The sequence below is a fragment of the Ambystoma mexicanum genome, chromosome 1q (assembly GCF_040938575.1).
Source record: "Ambystoma mexicanum isolate Mex_15411 chromosome 1q, UKY_AmexF1_1, whole genome shotgun sequence".
In the NCBI taxonomy this organism is placed as follows: domain Eukaryota; kingdom Metazoa; phylum Chordata; class Amphibia; order Caudata; family Ambystomatidae; genus Ambystoma; species Ambystoma mexicanum.
In genome coordinates, this window is record NC_090922.1 from 1,462,139,087 (window position 1) to 1,462,158,160 (window position 19,074).

General features: G+C 47.3%; 1 protein-coding gene across 1 annotated transcript in view; it reads right to left on the minus strand.

Annotated features, from left to right (window-relative positions):
* The window catches only part of HECTD3 (HECT domain E3 ubiquitin protein ligase 3), a 623,726-nt gene that overhangs the window by 223,443 nt on the left and 381,209 nt on the right, over positions 1-19,074 (minus strand). The window contains exon 11 of the mRNA XM_069642356.1: positions 12,728-12,780. Coding sequence (XP_069498457.1) covers positions 12,728-12,780 — 53 coding nt within the window. The remainder of the gene's footprint in view (positions 1-12,727; positions 12,781-19,074) is intronic.

The window sequence follows — 19,074 nt, forward strand, 5'->3', positions numbered from 1 at the left end:
GGCGATCGCATCACTGATGATTTCCCATTGTTTCCCCATTTTTTGTACTCGTCATTAAACGGACTGCCCTTTGCCAAACCATTGAGTTGTCTTTATTGATTGGTGTTGGAGTAACAGAATCCCGCACCCCATCCACCTCAAGGTGCAGCTATCTCCTCTCAAAGTACTCGAGCGTGAGCTCTGATACCATGGGCCCGTCAGAGGTCGCTCCGCCCTCCTGTACAACTGTATATGCCTTTTTTAGCTAATAGCTGCCTCGTTGTGAAACTTTTTACTGCTTTCTGTTCTCCTGTTTTGATGCATACCATGTTGCCCAAAGTCACAAAATAATTCCTTTGTAAGATCCTCAGCTGCCGCCTTACGACCATCTCCACTGTACTTGCCTTCCTACTCACCCTATCCACACACTACCACACCACTACACTCTCTAACTCCCCCTACACTCAACTACTACAGCACCATACCATGCCTGCACCCCTCTTACACGCCACCATGCCCACCTACACCACCACCCAACAGACTCTATACTCGCACACACAGATACCACATGTTTACTATCCAGTAGACGCACTAGACTTAGGGCTCAAACTCAACCACCTAATTTCAGCTGCCATCCTATTCTCTTAGCCCATTGCAACTCACATCTAGGCTCCTGCTACATCCACAGGTGCACCCTACACACCGAACGCACTCTCGTACATAAAAATACTCCTACTCCTCTGCTAATGCCACACAGTACGCTAAACATAGCCAGTACTCCTACCATCGTTGAGATTAAAAACGGGCCCACACCATATATTAAATGTGCCTTCCTGAAAGTCTGATCACTCACAGCATATGCTCTAGAAATACACAATCTCCTTACACACCACAACCTTGACCTATTGGCCATCACAGAAACCTGGCTACATGATGCCTTCGCCCTGCCATCGCCCTTGCACTCCCACCACACTCTACTATCCTAGGACAAGACAAACCAGCTCGCATAGGAAGAGAAGTAGCCCTGATCTTCAAAGAAGCCCTATCCATCAGACTTATCAGTCACCAATGGCCCAGCAACTCAGACATTCTATCTGTTAAACTTGCACTATCCCCTAATAGCACCATCAACATACACTTGTCCTCCCATCTGACTTCCAAGGACACCTCATCCACCTACTCAGCGACACCCTTAAAGGCTCTACTAAAACCCTACTTCTTGGAGACGTAAACCTAGAGTTCAACGACCCGAAACACAAAGCTGCCGCCACCTTCGCTAAAGAGCTTACTGATCTAGGATTCACAAAAAAAGTCTCAAGACCAACACATCAAAGGACGCACCCTTGATTGGGTTGCAGATCATAATTGTCTCACCTCTATCACATTGAATATAGCCCTGCCGTGGACCGATCACAACTGTATCAAATTCACCTTACCCATCACTTCCAGCCCTAAGATACTCACACCTGCCCCCGCTGCCCAAGTGAGAAGCTCCAAAAAACTCAACCTTCGCCCTCACCTTAACATTCCACCACTAGCCCCGCCATTCTCCAACGATACCAACACTCTTGCAGACATTTACAAGGCTACCATCACTAGAGCCATCAACTCCATAGCACCACTTGAAAGCAAAAAGGAAAAATAAATAAATAAATATAAAATCGCTACACACCAACCATTGGTTCACTGAAGAACTACAGTCACTACGCTCCTGCAAAAGGGAAGCACTGAAAAATTGGCAATCCAACCCCAGCAACAATACTAAGAACTGCGCAACCTAATCTCTCGCCAGTTCAAAGATGCTGTCGCCAAAGCCAACTCCTTTAATGTTCGAATCAGTAATGCCAACTCACAATCAAAGGAAATCTTTGCCATCTTCAATGAACTCATCTCACCTCTTAACATCCCAGATGAGTTCATCAAAGATGAAGCTTGGTTTGCCATTATTCAATCTGCCACGATAAACAAAATTGATCTCCTTCAAAAAATAAATTCAGGATCACTATAAAGCCCTACCTCACCATGCTGGGCACAAACTGCCTAACCCTCCACCCCAACCACCTAACACGAATAAACCTCTCTTCTCTCTTAGAGACATTACCGAACCAGAAGTCATCAACCTCCTCACAAACCTTAACCCCTCCATGTGATATCTGCCCACCTAAACTCATTAAGGACTGCGCTGACCTCCTTGCTCCGTTACTGACAGCATTCATTAATGCGTCCTTCAGAACTGGTATTGTCCCCGCCAGCCTCAAAAAGGCCTGGGTACAACCCCCTTCTAAAAAAGCCGACTTTAGACTCTACACAGCCCAATAACTTTCGACATATAACCACTGAGCCTTTCCTCCTCAAGATCTTGGACAAAGCTGCCCATTGCCAAATCCAATATGTCCTTGAAACCCACTCTATTGTCGGTACTAGGCAATCTGGGTTCTGTAAAGGACACAGTACTGAAACAGCTCTGGTGGATCTCAAAAACCAGATCACTCAAATCATGGATAAAGGTAAACCAGCCATCCTGCTACTCTTAGATCTGTCAGCGGCTTTTCATCTGGTGGATCATAAGACACTCACCTCACACCTCACCCAATCAGCTAAAGCAGCGCTCTGGATCACCTCCTTCCTGGAAGGCAGGGCAAAGAAAGTATTCTCCAACATAGCCAATGCAGCCCCCACCACCATCCATTGTGGTGTCTCACAGGGCTCTTGCACAGCACCCACTTTGTACAACTTGTTCACGAAGCCCCTCTTCGACAAGCTTGACGCCCTAGGTATCGCATATACTAACTACGCTGACGATACTCAGGTACGCCTACCTCTCACTGGCTCCTACAATAGAGACGCTGAAGCACTCCATACTATACACACCACCATCCAGGCCTGGATGGCAGCTAATGGCCTCTGCCTCAATGGGGATCAGACTGAAATCGTCATACTAGGTCAAAAAAATACACTAGCAAAGCTTGACAAACTCTACTCCAATTTTACCATTGATAATTCGATCATTCCCGTCTCCACATCTGTTAAAACCCTAGGGGTTTACATAGATTCCACTTGATCCATGACGAGACAGGTTAGCGCCATCACCTCCGCCTCCTCACACACCACCAAACTCAAACGGAATAAAACCATACCTCTCCAAGCCTAACTGTCTATCAATAGCCAGAGCCACTATTAGTGCTAGACTTGACTATTGTAATGCCATTCAAGCAAGAACCTCTACCAAAAACCTAAACTGACTCCAAGTCACGCAAATGCGCTTAGAGCCGGACTAAACCTCCCCAAAAGGGAACATATTTCCCTTGCCAGGCGGGAAAATCACTGGCTCCTGGTTAAAGAGCAGATCACTTTTAAAATCCTCACTCTCACCTACAAGTGCCTTAACCGCACTGCACCAACATATCTTTCAGAGACCGTAAACAAATCCACCCCTACACGACCAACCAGGACACGTTACACCAACCAACTTCACATCCCACGCATTAACAGGGTTAATGCTGGTGGGCTAGGTTTCCCCTACACAGCCGCAAAGCTTTGGAACGCTCAACCCTCAGAGATCAGAGCTGAAAACTCTCTCCTTGCCTTCGGAAAAAACCTCAAAACCCCCCTCTTCATCCCATTTAGTTTTTTCTCCTGTAACTGCCTGTATTCAAAATTGCTACTACTCACCATACCTGTAACTAAGTATTCTATTCTGTACCAAGCGCCACAATGCCACCGGGCTGTTCGAGAACTACAAATTTGAATAAATAAATACATCTATATGACTTGCTCACCTGAGGAATAAGCACATAGGGGGTAGAGTTTGCGGTCAGTATACAGGGCTTGGATGCCAATAAAGGGAACACAGCCATAGGTGGAAGCAGAGAGGAGGCAACGGGAGTGCAGGGGTATGAAGGAGTTTGTTACTGTCGAAGTAACAAAAGTGGGAAATGTAGGGAAGGGGTCGACCCCGTCCCACCCTAAGTACGTTAGAGTAAGGCGAGCTGCATTCAAAGCCAGGGGGGTGGGGGAGGGAAGGTGTGTACGGTGGTAGGACCCACGCCAATATAATCAAACCACATAGTGTAGCACGGGGCACGAGCAAGACTGCCATGTTGCATAGATGTTAGTAATCATAGTTAGGAGACAAGGCCTGCATGGCGAATGCAGCATTTCATGCATTGGGCCCTAATTGCGAGACGAGGGAAACCTCCAGCCATGTCCAAGCTCCCATGAGGACAGCCCACACCCCCCACCACCATAAAGCTCATTCATTGTTCTAACAGTGTTGCAAAAATGTTTTTCAACCAGAAAGGAATGTGCCCTGCAAGGACGCGATCAGAGACTGGCACCTAGTGTGCATGTTATCTCACACTGGCCAAAGCATGACCTAGCCCACCCCCAGGCGACCACTAAGCCCCAGGATCCCTGAATTCCATGGCACCTGGTGACCCTCGACCACCAACCCTAAAGTAACACGTTTTGAAAGTTCAAAGAGAACAGGTATTGCACGTCTTTGAGCTACAAGCATATGATTTGTATTGCGAGGAGCTCGGAGGGATACATTATAGTTCAAAATGAGGTTGGAGACCTTGGAGCCGGATGGCGCGAAGGGGAGTGAGTGAAATGTGTGTGTGAAGGGCAGAGTGCCTCAAAACCTGCTTTGTGCCAAGTCCTAAAGCCTGCCAGGTGAACAGTACAATGATGAAGCAGCATTGTGTTAGGAGTGTAGTTCATTTGTTCTTTGACCTTCGTCAGTGAGACGAAGGTGATGTCCACAGCACCCACGCAATGGAAGACCGACACACTGGGCTGGAACCAATGACCTGGCATCCCTTATGGGGCAGGCAGATCCTGTAGAGATGCACAACAACCAAATACACGGGTTTTTACTGTATGGTATTGCGTCACAATGATAATATGTCTCCTTTTAAGCCTCTGCTTGTGCCCTTTTTCGGCAGCAGAGTTCTTTGCTGTTACTCTCATCTTTGTGCGAGATTAAAACTTGTTATCTTTACAAGATTGACCTGGGCCTTTCTTCCCTAGAGGGGTGTATTCTCTCTGGTGTGAGCGTTCAGGGGTGTGCCTTCAACAGCCCAGGACGGGGTCTGGAACTGTCTAGTTTCAGCCTGCCTGCCTGATACCAGAAAGTCTGGGTGTGGGTCCAGTAGTTGTTCTTGATTGGACAACTACTGGCTCTTTAAACAGTGCAGATCCTCACCACTGGTGGGCTCAGACCTGCTTCCAGGTTGTATCTTGGATAAGAGGATGGCTCCTGCAGCCATTTGTTCAGATCATCATTGTAGGCAAGAATCCCTCGAACAAGAGCAGCCTGCCGAAGATCCGAACCCAACTCCTGAAGAGGCCCAGCATCACTTGCAGCATCCAGCCCGGTGAAGCCATGTTTCTCTGCCTGATCTACGAATACCCTCAGCCTTTCTTTAGCCCGTTTACTAGTAGGAGCAACTGGTCTCAATGCCTTCTCGAGGATCCAGTCATCGAGAGCATTCAGAAGGTATCCAGCTCTCTCGTGGGCTACCTTGCCATAACAGTTGCTGTTCCATAGTTACCAGCTTGTGCCACAAGTTGCCTTCTCCAATTTCAGCGTCCCACCATCAAGGGAACCTGTGCTGGAGCAGAGACTGTGACTGTGACAGAAAGGCTGCATATCATCGCCTATGAACAGGAACATCGCTGGAACTCGCCTTCCTCCATTCCTCGAAGTGTCCTGAAGGGGTCGGCATCCAGGGTTTCTGCCTTTCTTCAACAAAAGAGCTTGCATCTTGCAGCTGCACCCAACCGGAAGAATCCTCAAACCCGAAACTCCTACGGCCATTCCACCGGAATGAAGTGCAGTAGCTAGAGCCCCAGATGATACCCAAAGACATCTGGGAAAATCTGAGTTGGGAAGGGGGGGGGGCGTAAGTATCAGTGCGCCTGCTTCAGATCTCCCTCCCAACCCCCCCCGTCCCCACCGCACCATCCTCTATAGGATAACATTGAGAACAAGTCCCTTAGTCTCCTGTCTCTCCTTCACTCACCTCTGGCCATCAAACCTAGGTCGGGTACCGTGCCTCTGGTTTAGCCTTGGGTCTGGAAGAGTGGAGAGCACTAACCTGTACTCTGGTAAATTGTTCAATAACTTTGAATTAATTTGTAACTAATCAGCACTACAAGCCCATTGTCTTGCTTCTAAAGAGAACTCATTCTGATGAGAAACATTATTGGACTCAGTGACTTTTGGGCATAAAGCACCACTCACCTTAACGTTCGGACTACTCAAGTTAGGATATGGTTTTGCGATTGTTTACCCATCTCTTACTGCATCTAACTGACGTACTTACTTTGTTTAATTAAATTATATGATGTGCATTTTAACCTATGGTGATTGTATATATTTGTATTATAGTGTTATGTGAAAATACTACCAGTTAAATTCATTTTCCAGTGTGTTCATTAGGCCTGTAACAAATAACAGCATTTTTATAACCGACTGACTAAACTGAATTATTGTGTTCCATACTGTGGGGACTCATTGAGGGCCCCCGACCACACATGCACTCTCCTGGGGCTAGGCCTTGACTGCTCTCCATTTCTACATTGATTGGGTTTAGGCTAAACTCTCAGAGCACCCTGTTCACCATAACTGGGGTGGCCTCCTAAAATCAGTCCAGAATCGCAGTTCTGAGGCCCGCATCGTGTCGTGGAGGTCCTTTAAGGTAGTCGACAATGTGATGGTCCTTTCTTCATTGTGCAAGGGTCATCCAGCTGTCCAGTCCAGAACTGCCAACTAGCTGGACCTAAATCATGAAGATGAAAGTGACATTAGCACCAGCAACCACTGGTTCTCCCCCGATGAACCAAAGCATGATGCAAGTGGGCCTAGCGAATTCAGGAGCTGCAGAAGTGGTCCCTGAGTAAATCGGAGTACAAAGGGTGAGAGATACCTGGTCCTACCAACCCCCCCACCCCACCGCCATCGGGGTGAAAAGGGAACAGTGTGAAGTCTGTCAACACCAGAACTTTTTTGCTTGGACTTGGTAACTATTTTATCTTGTCCCTAGTTGAAGGGGAATCATTTTCTCCTCTCACCTAGTCGTTTACTCTTTTTATGGGTGACATTTTTATGTCTCTCCATAGAGCAAGGTTGAAGGTATAGTTTCCGACAACTTTTGGGCTTAGGCTGAGTTGCCCATTTGGGATCCCCTGTTAATTTCTCTTTACAATACTTAGGTGAACTACTGTTCCCAAGTAGTAAAGAAAGAGGTTCATCCGCTTTGCATTTTGTATAAGTGAGCCAGCACACCCCACCTTATGTATCCCCTTTCTTACAATTTTGCTACAATTGCAAGTTTACAAGAATGGTTGGTGGCAGTGGTTAAACCTTTATGACTTTTAGTCTGTTACGTGCAGGCTGTTAACACAACCTCAGTAATGCACAGAAGGACCAACATTCTGCTAAAATGTTGGGCTTCTTCTTTTTCACCATTTCTTGAGTCCTTGCTGTTTCTGAGGTCTTCCCCTGCTATTCTACGCAGGAACGACCTCAGTTGAAGTTTTGGCTGCAGCGGGAATCCTTTGGATTCCTCTCCTCGCACAGGCTCCAGAGTGGCTGAGAGGGCAGGAAGCAAGGGACAGTGCTCGAGATAAGATTTTGATGTGGGTGTATTTTATTCCCTATTTTTTACAGTTGTGTGAGATTAATAAGTCCAATTCTCGATGGGAGCTTTTTTTTACAAGCTAGTAAAAAAATGTTTTAACTGGAAAACGAAATGTTTTGTAATAATACTAATTTCGTTGTGCCTATTTACTTCTGCACATTAAAAAATACAAGTTTACTTCTGCATATCAAGCAGTAATAATAGTAGTAATAAGCAGTGATAATATTAGTTCCTTTCTCTGGAACTAGGTACACTACTGGTCCAAACAGATCCATGGAGCTGTGTGGCCAAAAGGTCCAATGTATCTGTTTCCACTTTTTTGTTGGGAATATTTTTACTCACTTATTTTTATTTTTTTAGACTGCCTATTTTATGGGAGCAAATACACCCTTATCTGTACGGCTGGTGAGGGAGGGGTCCAAAGCTCTGCAGACCAATGCGTTTTCTTACCTTGCACTGCGTCCCACGCATCCACTAGGGTCCCCTTTCACCAGGATAGCCGTACTCTGTTTCTTCACTTTCACTACCGTTTCTTGCTCTTCTCTTGCGTTTCCTGCTTTTTCCTTGGTGAATGCTTGGTGACCCCTACAACTACTTTCCCCCATAGTTTGTATTGGGCCACGGCTCCGTTTTCATTATTTGCTTTCTCCAATAGGCATTTCTCCTCTTCTCTAGGTTTCCCCACTCTGGCTCCCAGCTCTCCCCCTAGGGTGCGCTGAACCGGCTCCGACTATTGGTTTCTCATTACATTTGCTTTTCTGTTGTTCTCTATTCTCCGTTGTAGAATTGTTACCCTACTGTAACGTGTTCTAGAATTGTTACCCTACTGTAACCTATTAGCCTGTTCCCTGTACTTGCGGATCCCCGTGTTCTCTCCTCTCCCTCCCCCCTCCCATCGCACCCTTCCCTTGAACCTCAGTTGCTCAGCCTTGCAAAGTGCCTCTTCTACTCCCTCCCCCACCAACTATGGTGCTCTCTATTTCCCCAATCTTCTCTAATTGCTTCTCTATCTCCTATCCTCCTCCTCTCATGAGTCTGTTAGGAAGAGGCTTAAGAAGGACACACTGGTCTCCAACCCAAATCTTCCCATCTCTCACACCTAGGTCAGTGCTTCTGCCAGAGAGACACTCACCGACATACTCTGTCGTTCCTTCACCGGACCTATGGACACTTCATATGGTTGCTCTGCTATCTCCTTACTCTTCCTCAACCATTAATGGTGGCACATGTTGGGAGGTCCCCTTAGTCTCCTTCCGTTCTTCCAGAGTCATCATTAATGTCTATATCAATGGTACCATCCTGGTACAAGTGCCTCAGCCCAACCTTTTACTTTTCGATAGGTGCCTCCCTACTCTCATCAACTTTCTCCCTTAATTCCTTCTGCCACCCTGGCTACCTCTGCGCTGGCCCCTCAGCCACCTTCTTCCACCACCCTGGCTCCATTGCCATCGTCCTCCCTGGCTTCCTTGCCAGCGCCTCCCTCTGCTACTCTGGCTCCCTTGCCACTCCCTGCCTCCGCCATTGTGGCTTCCTTTGCCGCCCACCTCCATTGCTCCCTTGCCACCCCTACCTTCGCCCTCTGGCTCCCTTGCCATCTACCTTCATGGCTCCCTTGCCACCCCCTCCTGTACGCTGGCTCCCTTGCCAGCCTTGGTTCTCCTGGCTCCCTTGCCTCCCTCCCTCCCTTGCCTCCCTCGTCCTCTGCCCCTTGCCTCACTCCTGGCTACCTCACCTATCCTGGCGCCACCTTTCTAGCCCCTCCGCCATCCTCTGTCCCCTATACCCCTCCCAGGAAGTCTTTCAAAAGTGGCACCTCAGCCCCAAAACCTATTATCTGTCGCTCTGCTGTCAAACACTCCTTCGACATCTGCCACATCCTTGAACTGCTGAATATAGATGTTCTCGCCCTTACCTACAAGATCCTCTCTGAGCCCAGGCCCAACAGGCCCCGAGGTGGACTGGCCCTAATCTTTCCTGAGTGCATTCCTGTCTCCATCATTACCACTCAAGCCTACTCCTCCTTTGAATACCTGGTCTGCAGGCTCTCCGTTTCTCCTGGCTCCTCTCGGGCCCTGGTCACCGCCTACCGGCCACCAGGCCAGGCCACCCTCTTCCTCTCTGAAGGGACTGACCACAATTCTTCTCTAGTCTCCTCTACCTCCCAGCTTCTCCTCCTTGGGGGTCTTAACATCCACCTGGACTCACCGGACTCCTCAGGGATTTTCGGCAACCTTTGCCACTCTCTCTCTCTCTTTCCATTCTACCCTCTGGTCCGACCCACTCTGCCGGGACACACCTTGGATGCTTTAATCACCTCTGACATCCCTCTCTCTAACCCTCTCACTACTCCTCTCTCATGGACTGATCGCTTTCTTCTCTCTTCTCACTTGAAGCTTCTTGTTCCCCTGGCAATGGCCCACTCAGCATTGCCACCCTCCTTCACAGCCATCCGACCCATGAAGAGTGTCAGTGGCAGCCTTTGCCTCTACCTACTCCTGCGGCTGACTCCTATCCTGACACAACCCTTTCCAAATTTCACCTTTCCATCTCTAACACTCTTGACATCCTTGCCCCCATCATGAGGATCCTCCTCAAGCCTGCTAAAAAGTGCAGTTCTTGGTACGACTCCGACCCGGCCGTCCTGAAACGCAAGTGCATAGTGGCTGAACGGAAATGAGGAGCTTCAGGAGCTTCAGGTTCACTCTCTGACAAACTGGCCTGCCGCCTACTTCGAAGGCAATATAGGGAATAATTTACTTACCTGTAGCTATTGTTCTCCAGCATGGGTCTGGCATGGATTCACATACTTATGAATATTCCCTGTCGTCAGGCCGGGAATCCTTTGTAAAATAAAAAAACGGTTTCACTTTTCCCCTCGTCTCCGGCTCTCTCTGGTGTCGGCACGTTCCGCTCTGGAGCTGGCAGCTGGGCTATGGTGAGGCTGGCTGACTCCTTCTCGCTGTTGCCCACCACCCCCGTGCGTCTGGTTCCTCGGCTAACAGACTGATGGATCGTCAAGGGCATTTCCGCAACTTTTGCCATGGGGGAGGTAGTGTCTGTCCTCAGAGTTGCAAGATCTGTTAGCGAAACGTGGGATATGCCGCCTCCCCTCGCTCAACGGGTCTGACCGGTGCCGCCATCTTGCTCAGGGGCCCTGGTCCCCCCCCCTGCAGTGCCTCGAGAGATTTGGCTCACTTGTCACTTCCAGTTTCGTTTGGGAAGCAACTCAGTTTGCTTGCCTGGGGTTCCGCTGTAGATACCCCCGCACAGGGGAGTCAGCGACTCTATTCACCATCAGTTAATGCCATTCGGGCTCGGGATTCTGCAGAGGCTCTCACAGAGGCGACCTTTCCATCAGCACTCCAAGCCACGCCCCTCCTAGAAATACAGTTTTAAAGTGAAAGTGAAACTGTTTTTCTTTTACAGAGGATTCCCAGCCTGACAACGGGGAATATTCATGAGCATGTGAATCCATGGCAGACCCCATGTTCGAGAAGGAGAACCTGAACGCGGTCCAAGTTGGAAGGGCCGTTCTGGCTGCAGCCATTACGTACCTCAGAACACCCCAGGCTCCAGTGAACCGTGTGCAAGGCAGGACACGCAGCCGGGCAGAGAGAGACATCTGCGAAACTGCTGCAGACCCCGCCATTCATCCAAAAGCTGCCAGAGCCTCGAGGAACAATGCAGTGGCTGGAGAAACGCTGGTACCTTTCGAGAAGCAGGAAATGGGTAAGCAGGTTTTCCAGGAGGCGTTGGAGGACCAGGGAAGCCAGCGGGTGAATACAAACATTGGAGAAGGAGGTCCCGGGACCCTGAAGGGACATTGCAAGTCTGGGGCGGCACCATTATGGAAACAAAAGTAGAAGAGGGCCATGGACCCTGAGAAACCCCAAGAGAAAGGAATCCTTTGTTTGGCATGAGTGTGAACCAAACGGATGTGATAACGAACACAAGTGCCACGAGAGGTCAGTAGCTTGGCAGGAGAGTGAACCAAGCTATATTGCGAGTCAGGGACCCTCACCCACATGAGTCATGAGAGGATATTAAATTGGCAGGAGAGTGAAACAAGTTTTATTGCGAGTCAAGGACGCCGGAATTGATCAAAAAGAATCCGACATTTTATAACAAACTGTAGTAAGTTGACAAGATAAAGAATTGTGAAGCTAAGCAACATAGTCCTGGGACATTTGCCTTAAAGGATAAAAAGGGGCTCAGGAGCCCAAAAGGAACAAAACTGCAAATAATAGGGGAAAGGAGCACAACCGTGGAATGGGATTCTTACATTTGTGAGCATTGTTTATTTCATACATTTTTACTACCAGAGAGGCTGGGAATTTTTCTGTTGATTGAAAACACAAAGAACAAACTTTAAGATGAGATCATGCTTGCAGAGTTGCTTTAGACTATTATTGTTAGGGACGTAAGCAGGTTTTTGGACATGACCGTGACTGACTTTACTTTCAGACTTCCTAACAATTTTATTAGTTTTCTTAGAGGTAGGGTAACCCCTCTTAGCTTTAGGGTTAGAGGAGCATTTTCCCAACCTTTTCTTGTTTAATGAAAGTGTATAGCTAAAAATATGCCACCATTGTGTCTGAGCCTTAGTTCTGCACCCTTACAATAGATACTTGTAGAGAGCCGACGTTCACCTATTAACATCATGGCAGAAAATGCACAATCAATGTCAAAAGTCCAGTTATCTCCAAAACACTATGAAATGGAAAAAAAAGTGTTAAGGTTCCGAAGCACTAAGACGAGAGCTGCTGTTCTGGCCAGGCAGAGAGAAGAACCTAGGATTGGAGTGTGCAAACAAGTGTGGTATGCAAATCAGTGATCTGCAATATCCCTGCGCTCAGCTCCTGGCATTGATACAAAGTGGGTGGAACCCATCTATGTTAGAGGGCCTCCATTTCAGATACAAAAATGTTCTGAGGCATCCACCAATGTCATGACGCCCTACAGTTGCATCAACCCTTCTTACGATAATTCTTAATTCCTGCCATTAAATTACTGACACTAGTAACACCCAATTAATAGTTAATGTGTAGGCTATCTTCCACTCACCAAACCAGAAGTAATGCATGTTAGTTTATTGCCAGTACCTGTAATCCAGAGGTTTCTCGTACTTATCAGATGGTTTCAAACCTTCATATACCTGGGAAAAAAAGAGACACTAATGTTTAGAAATCACCAACTCTGTCCTCTCTATCCCAGAACTTATGGACAGAGAGGGAGATGGCGAAAAGATATTTTCAGTGGATGTGAGAATTACATTTCAAATTGGGGCTCGAGTTGTGGCAAATAGTAATTGTTTATTTGTAAAGCGCTAGTGCTTCAAATCGTTTCAAGGCGGGAAGGGAACAAGGGAATACAGAAGACATTCTTAGGCCTTGAGGTTTCCGATAGTGCAAGTGCATGACAAAGAGTGAGGTGGTAGGGGTTAGGGGAGAGAGGGAAAAGAACATACAGAATGAAAAACTACCATACTAGGCCTGGCGAACTAGGCCTAGTAGATTCAGGTCATGTAGGTGCGCCGACAGGATTGCAAGGGAGGGGAGAGGGAACAAGTGCGCCCAGTACAGCAGGGCCCTAGATTAAGTGCAGAGAGGTTACCCTTCTTATGGAACGAATTCTGAAGTGCAGTAGTGCTGAGCAGAGTACAGCGGCCCAGAGGCAATTGCAAAGACTGGTAGGGGAGCCTGGGATCTGTGAGCCTCTGCAGGTGCACCAGGCGACCAGTCAGCAAAACTGAGCGGAGTTAGGGAGGAGAAGGAGGAGGGAAGTAGGTGAGAAGAGAAATGAGGTTAGCAAGGGACGGGGAGAGGGAGAGAGGAAGAGAATAAAAACGTCTTGAGGAGTTCCCGGAACTTAAGGAGACAGAGAGAGGCAACGAGGTTGTTCCAAAGGGAGGCACTTGCAGAGGATAAAGAACTACCCCCAAATCTCTGGTTGGAAAAACGGCTCACCCGCAGAGAGTTGGAGGACGAGCGGTGGGCTCTAGAAGGAGAGTATTTAAGAAGAGAGTGTTGTAGATCGTGCAGGTCCCGGCCCCAAAAAGCCTTTTGGACTATGCAAAGGGTCTTGAACTTGATCCTTGCAGCCACGGGGAGCCAGTGGATGGATTTCAGCGACAGAGAAATGCAGTCCCTGGGCTTGAGCCCAAGGATAGGTCTTGCGGTTCTGTTCTGGATGGGTTGTAGAGGACGGAGAGTATAAGTAGGAAGATTGAGAAAGAGGCTTTTCCAGCAGTCGAGCCTAGAGAGAAACAGGGCGCTGGAGACAGTGAGCCTTTGGGGGAAAGTGAGAAAAGGTACAATACCCCTGAGGAGGTGCAGCTGGTAGTGGGACTTTTTAGAGATGTCCGAGATGTGAGAAGAGAAGTAGAGAATGGAGTTGAAGATGACCCCCAGATATTTTGCCTCACTAGCAGGTGGGGCGCAGGGCCAAGGGAGGCTGGTTAAAGTGAAAGAGGGAAAGCGAGAGCAGGGGTCCCAATGAGGACGATCTCTGTCTTACTGACATTGAGGCAGAGATCATTAGCAGCACACCAAGACTGAATTACGGACAGATCGTAAGGAAGGAGCGATGAGGAGTCAGGATTTGAAAGCAGGTCTTCACGAGAGCAGTTTCCGTGCCTCTGGATGCTCCAAAGCCAGATTGATGGTCATGGAGACAACCAACAAATTCATTGTGGAGGGTGAGCTGAGAGCTAGCCAACGTCTCCAGGAGTTTGCCAAAAAAAGGAGTGATAGAGATCGGGCGATAGTTTGCCGGAATAGAGGGGTGGCAGAGGGTATTTTGAGCAGAGGGTGCACAAGAGAGTGCTTGAGAGGTGGAAAGACTAGTATCGAGGGAGAGGTTGCAGAGGTCGACCAAGGCTGGAGCGAGAGAGTCAATGTTGTCCTTGATGGTTTTGGAGGGGCAAGAGTCCACATGTTTGGAAGAGGCTTTCATAGACCGGACTTGTCAAGAGAAGTCCTCAGGTGTGACAGGGGAGGAGGAGGACAGAAGAGAGGGAAGCCGAGAGGGGCCCAAGAGATGTTGGTGTATGAGGGGTGCAGAAGAGAGAGAGGACAGGCTGTCCAGTGTTTTGGCAGTGAAGAGTGCAGCCAGGGCCGAGCAAAGGGCCTGTGTGGGTGCCGTGGAGGAAGAGGCTGCAGGACAATTAGCCAGTTCCTTCCAGACTTTGAAAAGTTCTGCGTGTTGTTAGATGCCGTGTGTTGTGGCTGAGTAGAATGTGGAATGTGGGGGAATGGAATGCGGAATGAGGGGCTCGTGTCAGAGTGGCAGTCAGTTGGAATTAGACATTAAATGAAGTAGGAACTACTTAGTGTCTCAGAGTTACTATTAATATTGGAAATTGCATTTGTGGAGATTAGATCACAACAATTGGCGACGAGGAGATGACCCACTCATGAAGAAGGTGACACAGTAACAGCCTGCGAATGAGGCTGCCACAGCCTGCAGAGGTGGCTGGTGCAACAGAGACAGAAAACGACCTGAGGAGGAGGTCGTGATTCGGGCGCAAGGTACTAGAAAGCTAAGAAGAGAGGCAAAGACAACACGTAAAGATTGCCAAGAAAGGAAAACAGCAATCGTGAAAGCAGTAAGGTGCGCAGCACAGCCGCTTCAAAGAATAGACTCTGCAGTATTCGTAATACAAATGTATGAGGCTGTACGCCGTTCCAAATAATAGAAAGACGCTCTGCAGTATATGCAATTAAAAAAATGTATGAGGCTGTAAGTTCAAGTATAAACAATAACAAGCCGCCGTACGAGAAAGGCATTTTTTGACAGATTCAAGCTAGCGTCACTTACTAGAGTGCAGGATCCGAAGTTCCGAGACCGGTGGTAAAGCCGCTACGTAGCATTGGAAATCATAGGAAAGGATCTGAGAACGTAGGGAAACGTGCGGCCATATTTGTTTACATTAAGAGAAACCAAGAAGGTTGCCATAACAATGCGGCAAATACAAACGGAAAGAATTTCTAATGCTGCAACGTGAATGCTACAAAATAAACAGTCAGAAATTGGATGTATGACATTGTTATGATATGAAGATAATAAATACAACCTAGTCAGTCAAACACTACAGACGCAACAACATTTGAGTGCACAATGACTTTAAAGCAAGAAAACAACGTTGAAATACGACAATATAAAACACGTAGCACTCTAACGGAGTGCTTCTTTTGATTCAATCCTTTGAACAATAAACACATCGTGTCTACACAATAACAGAGTGATCAAAGCCTACAAAGTAAAAAGACAAAAGGACTGGACCGCTGCATCTGCACAGTAAGATCAATAAGACATAACAGAATAGCCAATTCTGAATCAATACTCGAGCAGACAGTGACATCCAGCATACCACGTTCACAGCAGTGAAACATTCAGATCCAAGGAGTAAATAAAAATGTCCTTTGAAAATGCAAGTGGAGATATAAACCCAACTCAAAACATATCTGGAACGTCTATATCTACGATCCCAGTGAGTTATTTATGTTGCCCCAACCCATTCATACTTGAGCCACAGGAAGATCAAGGGCAAAGGTGGCAAGAATGGATGGAGTAGTTTGAGGAATTTCTGAGAGCAGTGGGGAACCAGGATGCCCTGAACAAAATTGACATATTTATGAATTTGGTAGGGAAAGAGGTGAAAAGTATTATTACAGCCATTCCAACTCAGGAAAAAACAACGTATCAACTACTGAGTTCTGCCATTAGCAAACGATTGGTAGTCCCTCCCAATCGGGACTACCAACGTTACGCAGAGGGGCCACGTGAAACAATTGCACAATTTGTGTTACGATTACAGAAAAAGGCAACAGACTGAATTCACAAACGTTCATGATGATGAGGCGATTAGGGTAGGAATAATTGAAGGATGCACATAATTGCAGTTTCGGAAACATCTCCCATTGTAAGATGTCCTGGAATTGGCAATAATATATGAAAGAGTTGGGATGCAAGCAGCCAATATGGGAAACAAAAAAGAGCTAGATACCAGAGTTGACATTGGGCCCAACATACAAGAACAGTTGCGATACTCAAACATACCACCCCGCCAAGACGCATGGAATAGTAACGGCAGAAGTCGACTGGGAAGAAACTGCTATAGATGTGGATATGAATTTCCACACAAAGGTCAATGTCCAGCTTTTGGTCAAATGTGTATGCGATGTGGTCAAGGAAACCACTTCCAGATCATGTGTAGAGAGAGGGCCCCATTATTATCAACATACAGACCCAACGCACAGTTAATATCAAATAAGAGATGCAGCATATAGAGATTTCCCAATGCAAGATCATACTGGAAAAGCGCGAACATACAACCTAACAGTTATGCAGAAATACGTCAGACACAGCCAGGACTAATCGGAGCAAGGAGAAACTAATTGGAATAACCAAACATAAGACTCTGAAACATAGTTGCAAATCGCAATCATCCCAAAGAGAAAATCAGGGACAGAGTAGAGGAATGTCTGTGGAAAACATGGATGAAAGGTCTCCAGTTGAAGAAAACCACCCGAATGCGGGGGTGACTAATCCACTCAGGCAAGTTCTCAAGGGGGACTCAATATTTAGGTGGAATGAAGCCTGTCAGAGAGCATTTGATACAACCAAGAGTGAACTTACTAATGATTTGTTTGCAGAAAGGAGTAAGGCTGACCCCACCATCCAAGTGGCCATTCAGCTCAATGATGCTAACAGGTGGCAATACCTGTCCACAGAACATTTTGAGGATTGTGAGGTGAACAAGAGGGATATGCAAAGACTAGCAAGAGCACAAAGTGAATTGGCCACAATAGATCAAGGGCTACTGCTTAGAGGAAGTAGGCTAAGGGGCTCCGAAAAGGCTGCAGGCCAGCGCATAAATGCTAAGAAGTTATCGAAACATACCTCTTGAGGTGTCAGGGAGCACTCCCATTGAACTGGAGATCCAATATCAGCTCAGAACCCGCATTCCACAACTTGATGATTATATCCTTGTAAAAGGTGAACAAGTTAGGGTGGGGGAAAGTGAGACAAGAAAGAAAGACAAAGATTGGACAACTCGCAAGAGAAGAGCTGAAGAACATCAGATACCAGTAGGTGAGACTGTACTGGCCTGACAGAAGCAGGAAGGAAGATGGACTCCAGTTACGAGCCAGAGCCCCTAATAGTCACAGTTGTCATCGGGCCCATGGTTACAACTATGGGGGATGACGGTGAAGTAACTGAAGTAACCGAGGATGCTTCGTTCTTTCTTAAGATGTTCCAGGATGATTCAGATGGAGAACCACATGAGGAAGGGGGTAATAAAGAACCCGTTGGTCTCATGTCACTTAAAGATTCTGGACATTCCCCCACCTTGTTTGCATGGTGAAGAAGCTCAAGGGGCTGCTGGTCGATCTCAAAGAATTATTCACAAACCCTCACGTCTTATTGAGCAGATATAGATGTGATCCTGCCGGACAGATGGAGAGGGTGAACTTAAATGATAAGCAAGGGGGAGGTGTTGTGGCTGAGTAGAATGTGGAATGTGGGGGAATGAAATGGGGAATGAGGGGCTTGTGTCACAGTGGCAGTCAGTTAGACATTAAATGAAGTAGGAACTACTTAGTGTCTCAGAGTTATTATTAATATTATGAATTGCATATGTGGAGATTAGATCACAACACCGTCTAGATGCAGGCTTGAATATAGACTCTTTTCTTGGAGCGGATGCAGAGTCTATATTGCCTTTGGAGCAGGCCAGTTTGTGAGAGGGAGTACCTGAAGATCCCCATTTCTGTTTTGCTGCTCTGCACTTGCATTTAAGGGCAGCCAGATCAGAATCGTACCAAGAGTTGCACTTCGGGCGAGTCAAGATGGATGTTAAGAACCCCCAGCAGGAGGGCTTGGGGAGAGGAGGAAAGGAGAGCAGAGGCCAGGTCCGCCCATTCTGAGCAGAAGAGGGTGGACTGGCCCGGCTACCGATAGATGGTGGCCAGATTAAGAGAGGAGCGAGAGAGCCTGCAGACCAGGCATTCAAAGGAAGAGTAGGTCTGCGTGGGAATAACAAACAGGGATCCACTCAGGAAAGGTAAGGGCTACTCCACCTCCTGGTCTGTTGGGCCTGGGCTCGTAGAGCATATTGTAGCCTTCAGGGAGAAGTGCGTCAAAACCTGTGACAGAGCTGTCCTTAAACCATGTTTCAGTAAGAGCAAGAACATTGAGATCCAGCAGTTCAAGGAGGAGGCAGATGTCAGAGGAGTGCTTGACAGCAGAGCTAGAGTTAAGCGTGGCAACATGGAGCAGGTTGCCATTTTTTTTAAACTTTATTTAATGAGCTTGACATAACAATAGAAGAGCGAGCAATAAGTGATAACTGGGAATTACAATTTTGTGCAGTATCAACAATCGGGCAAAGGGACGTCTCACCAAACGACATCTGAAACCCACATTTAATAAAACAATGAATGCC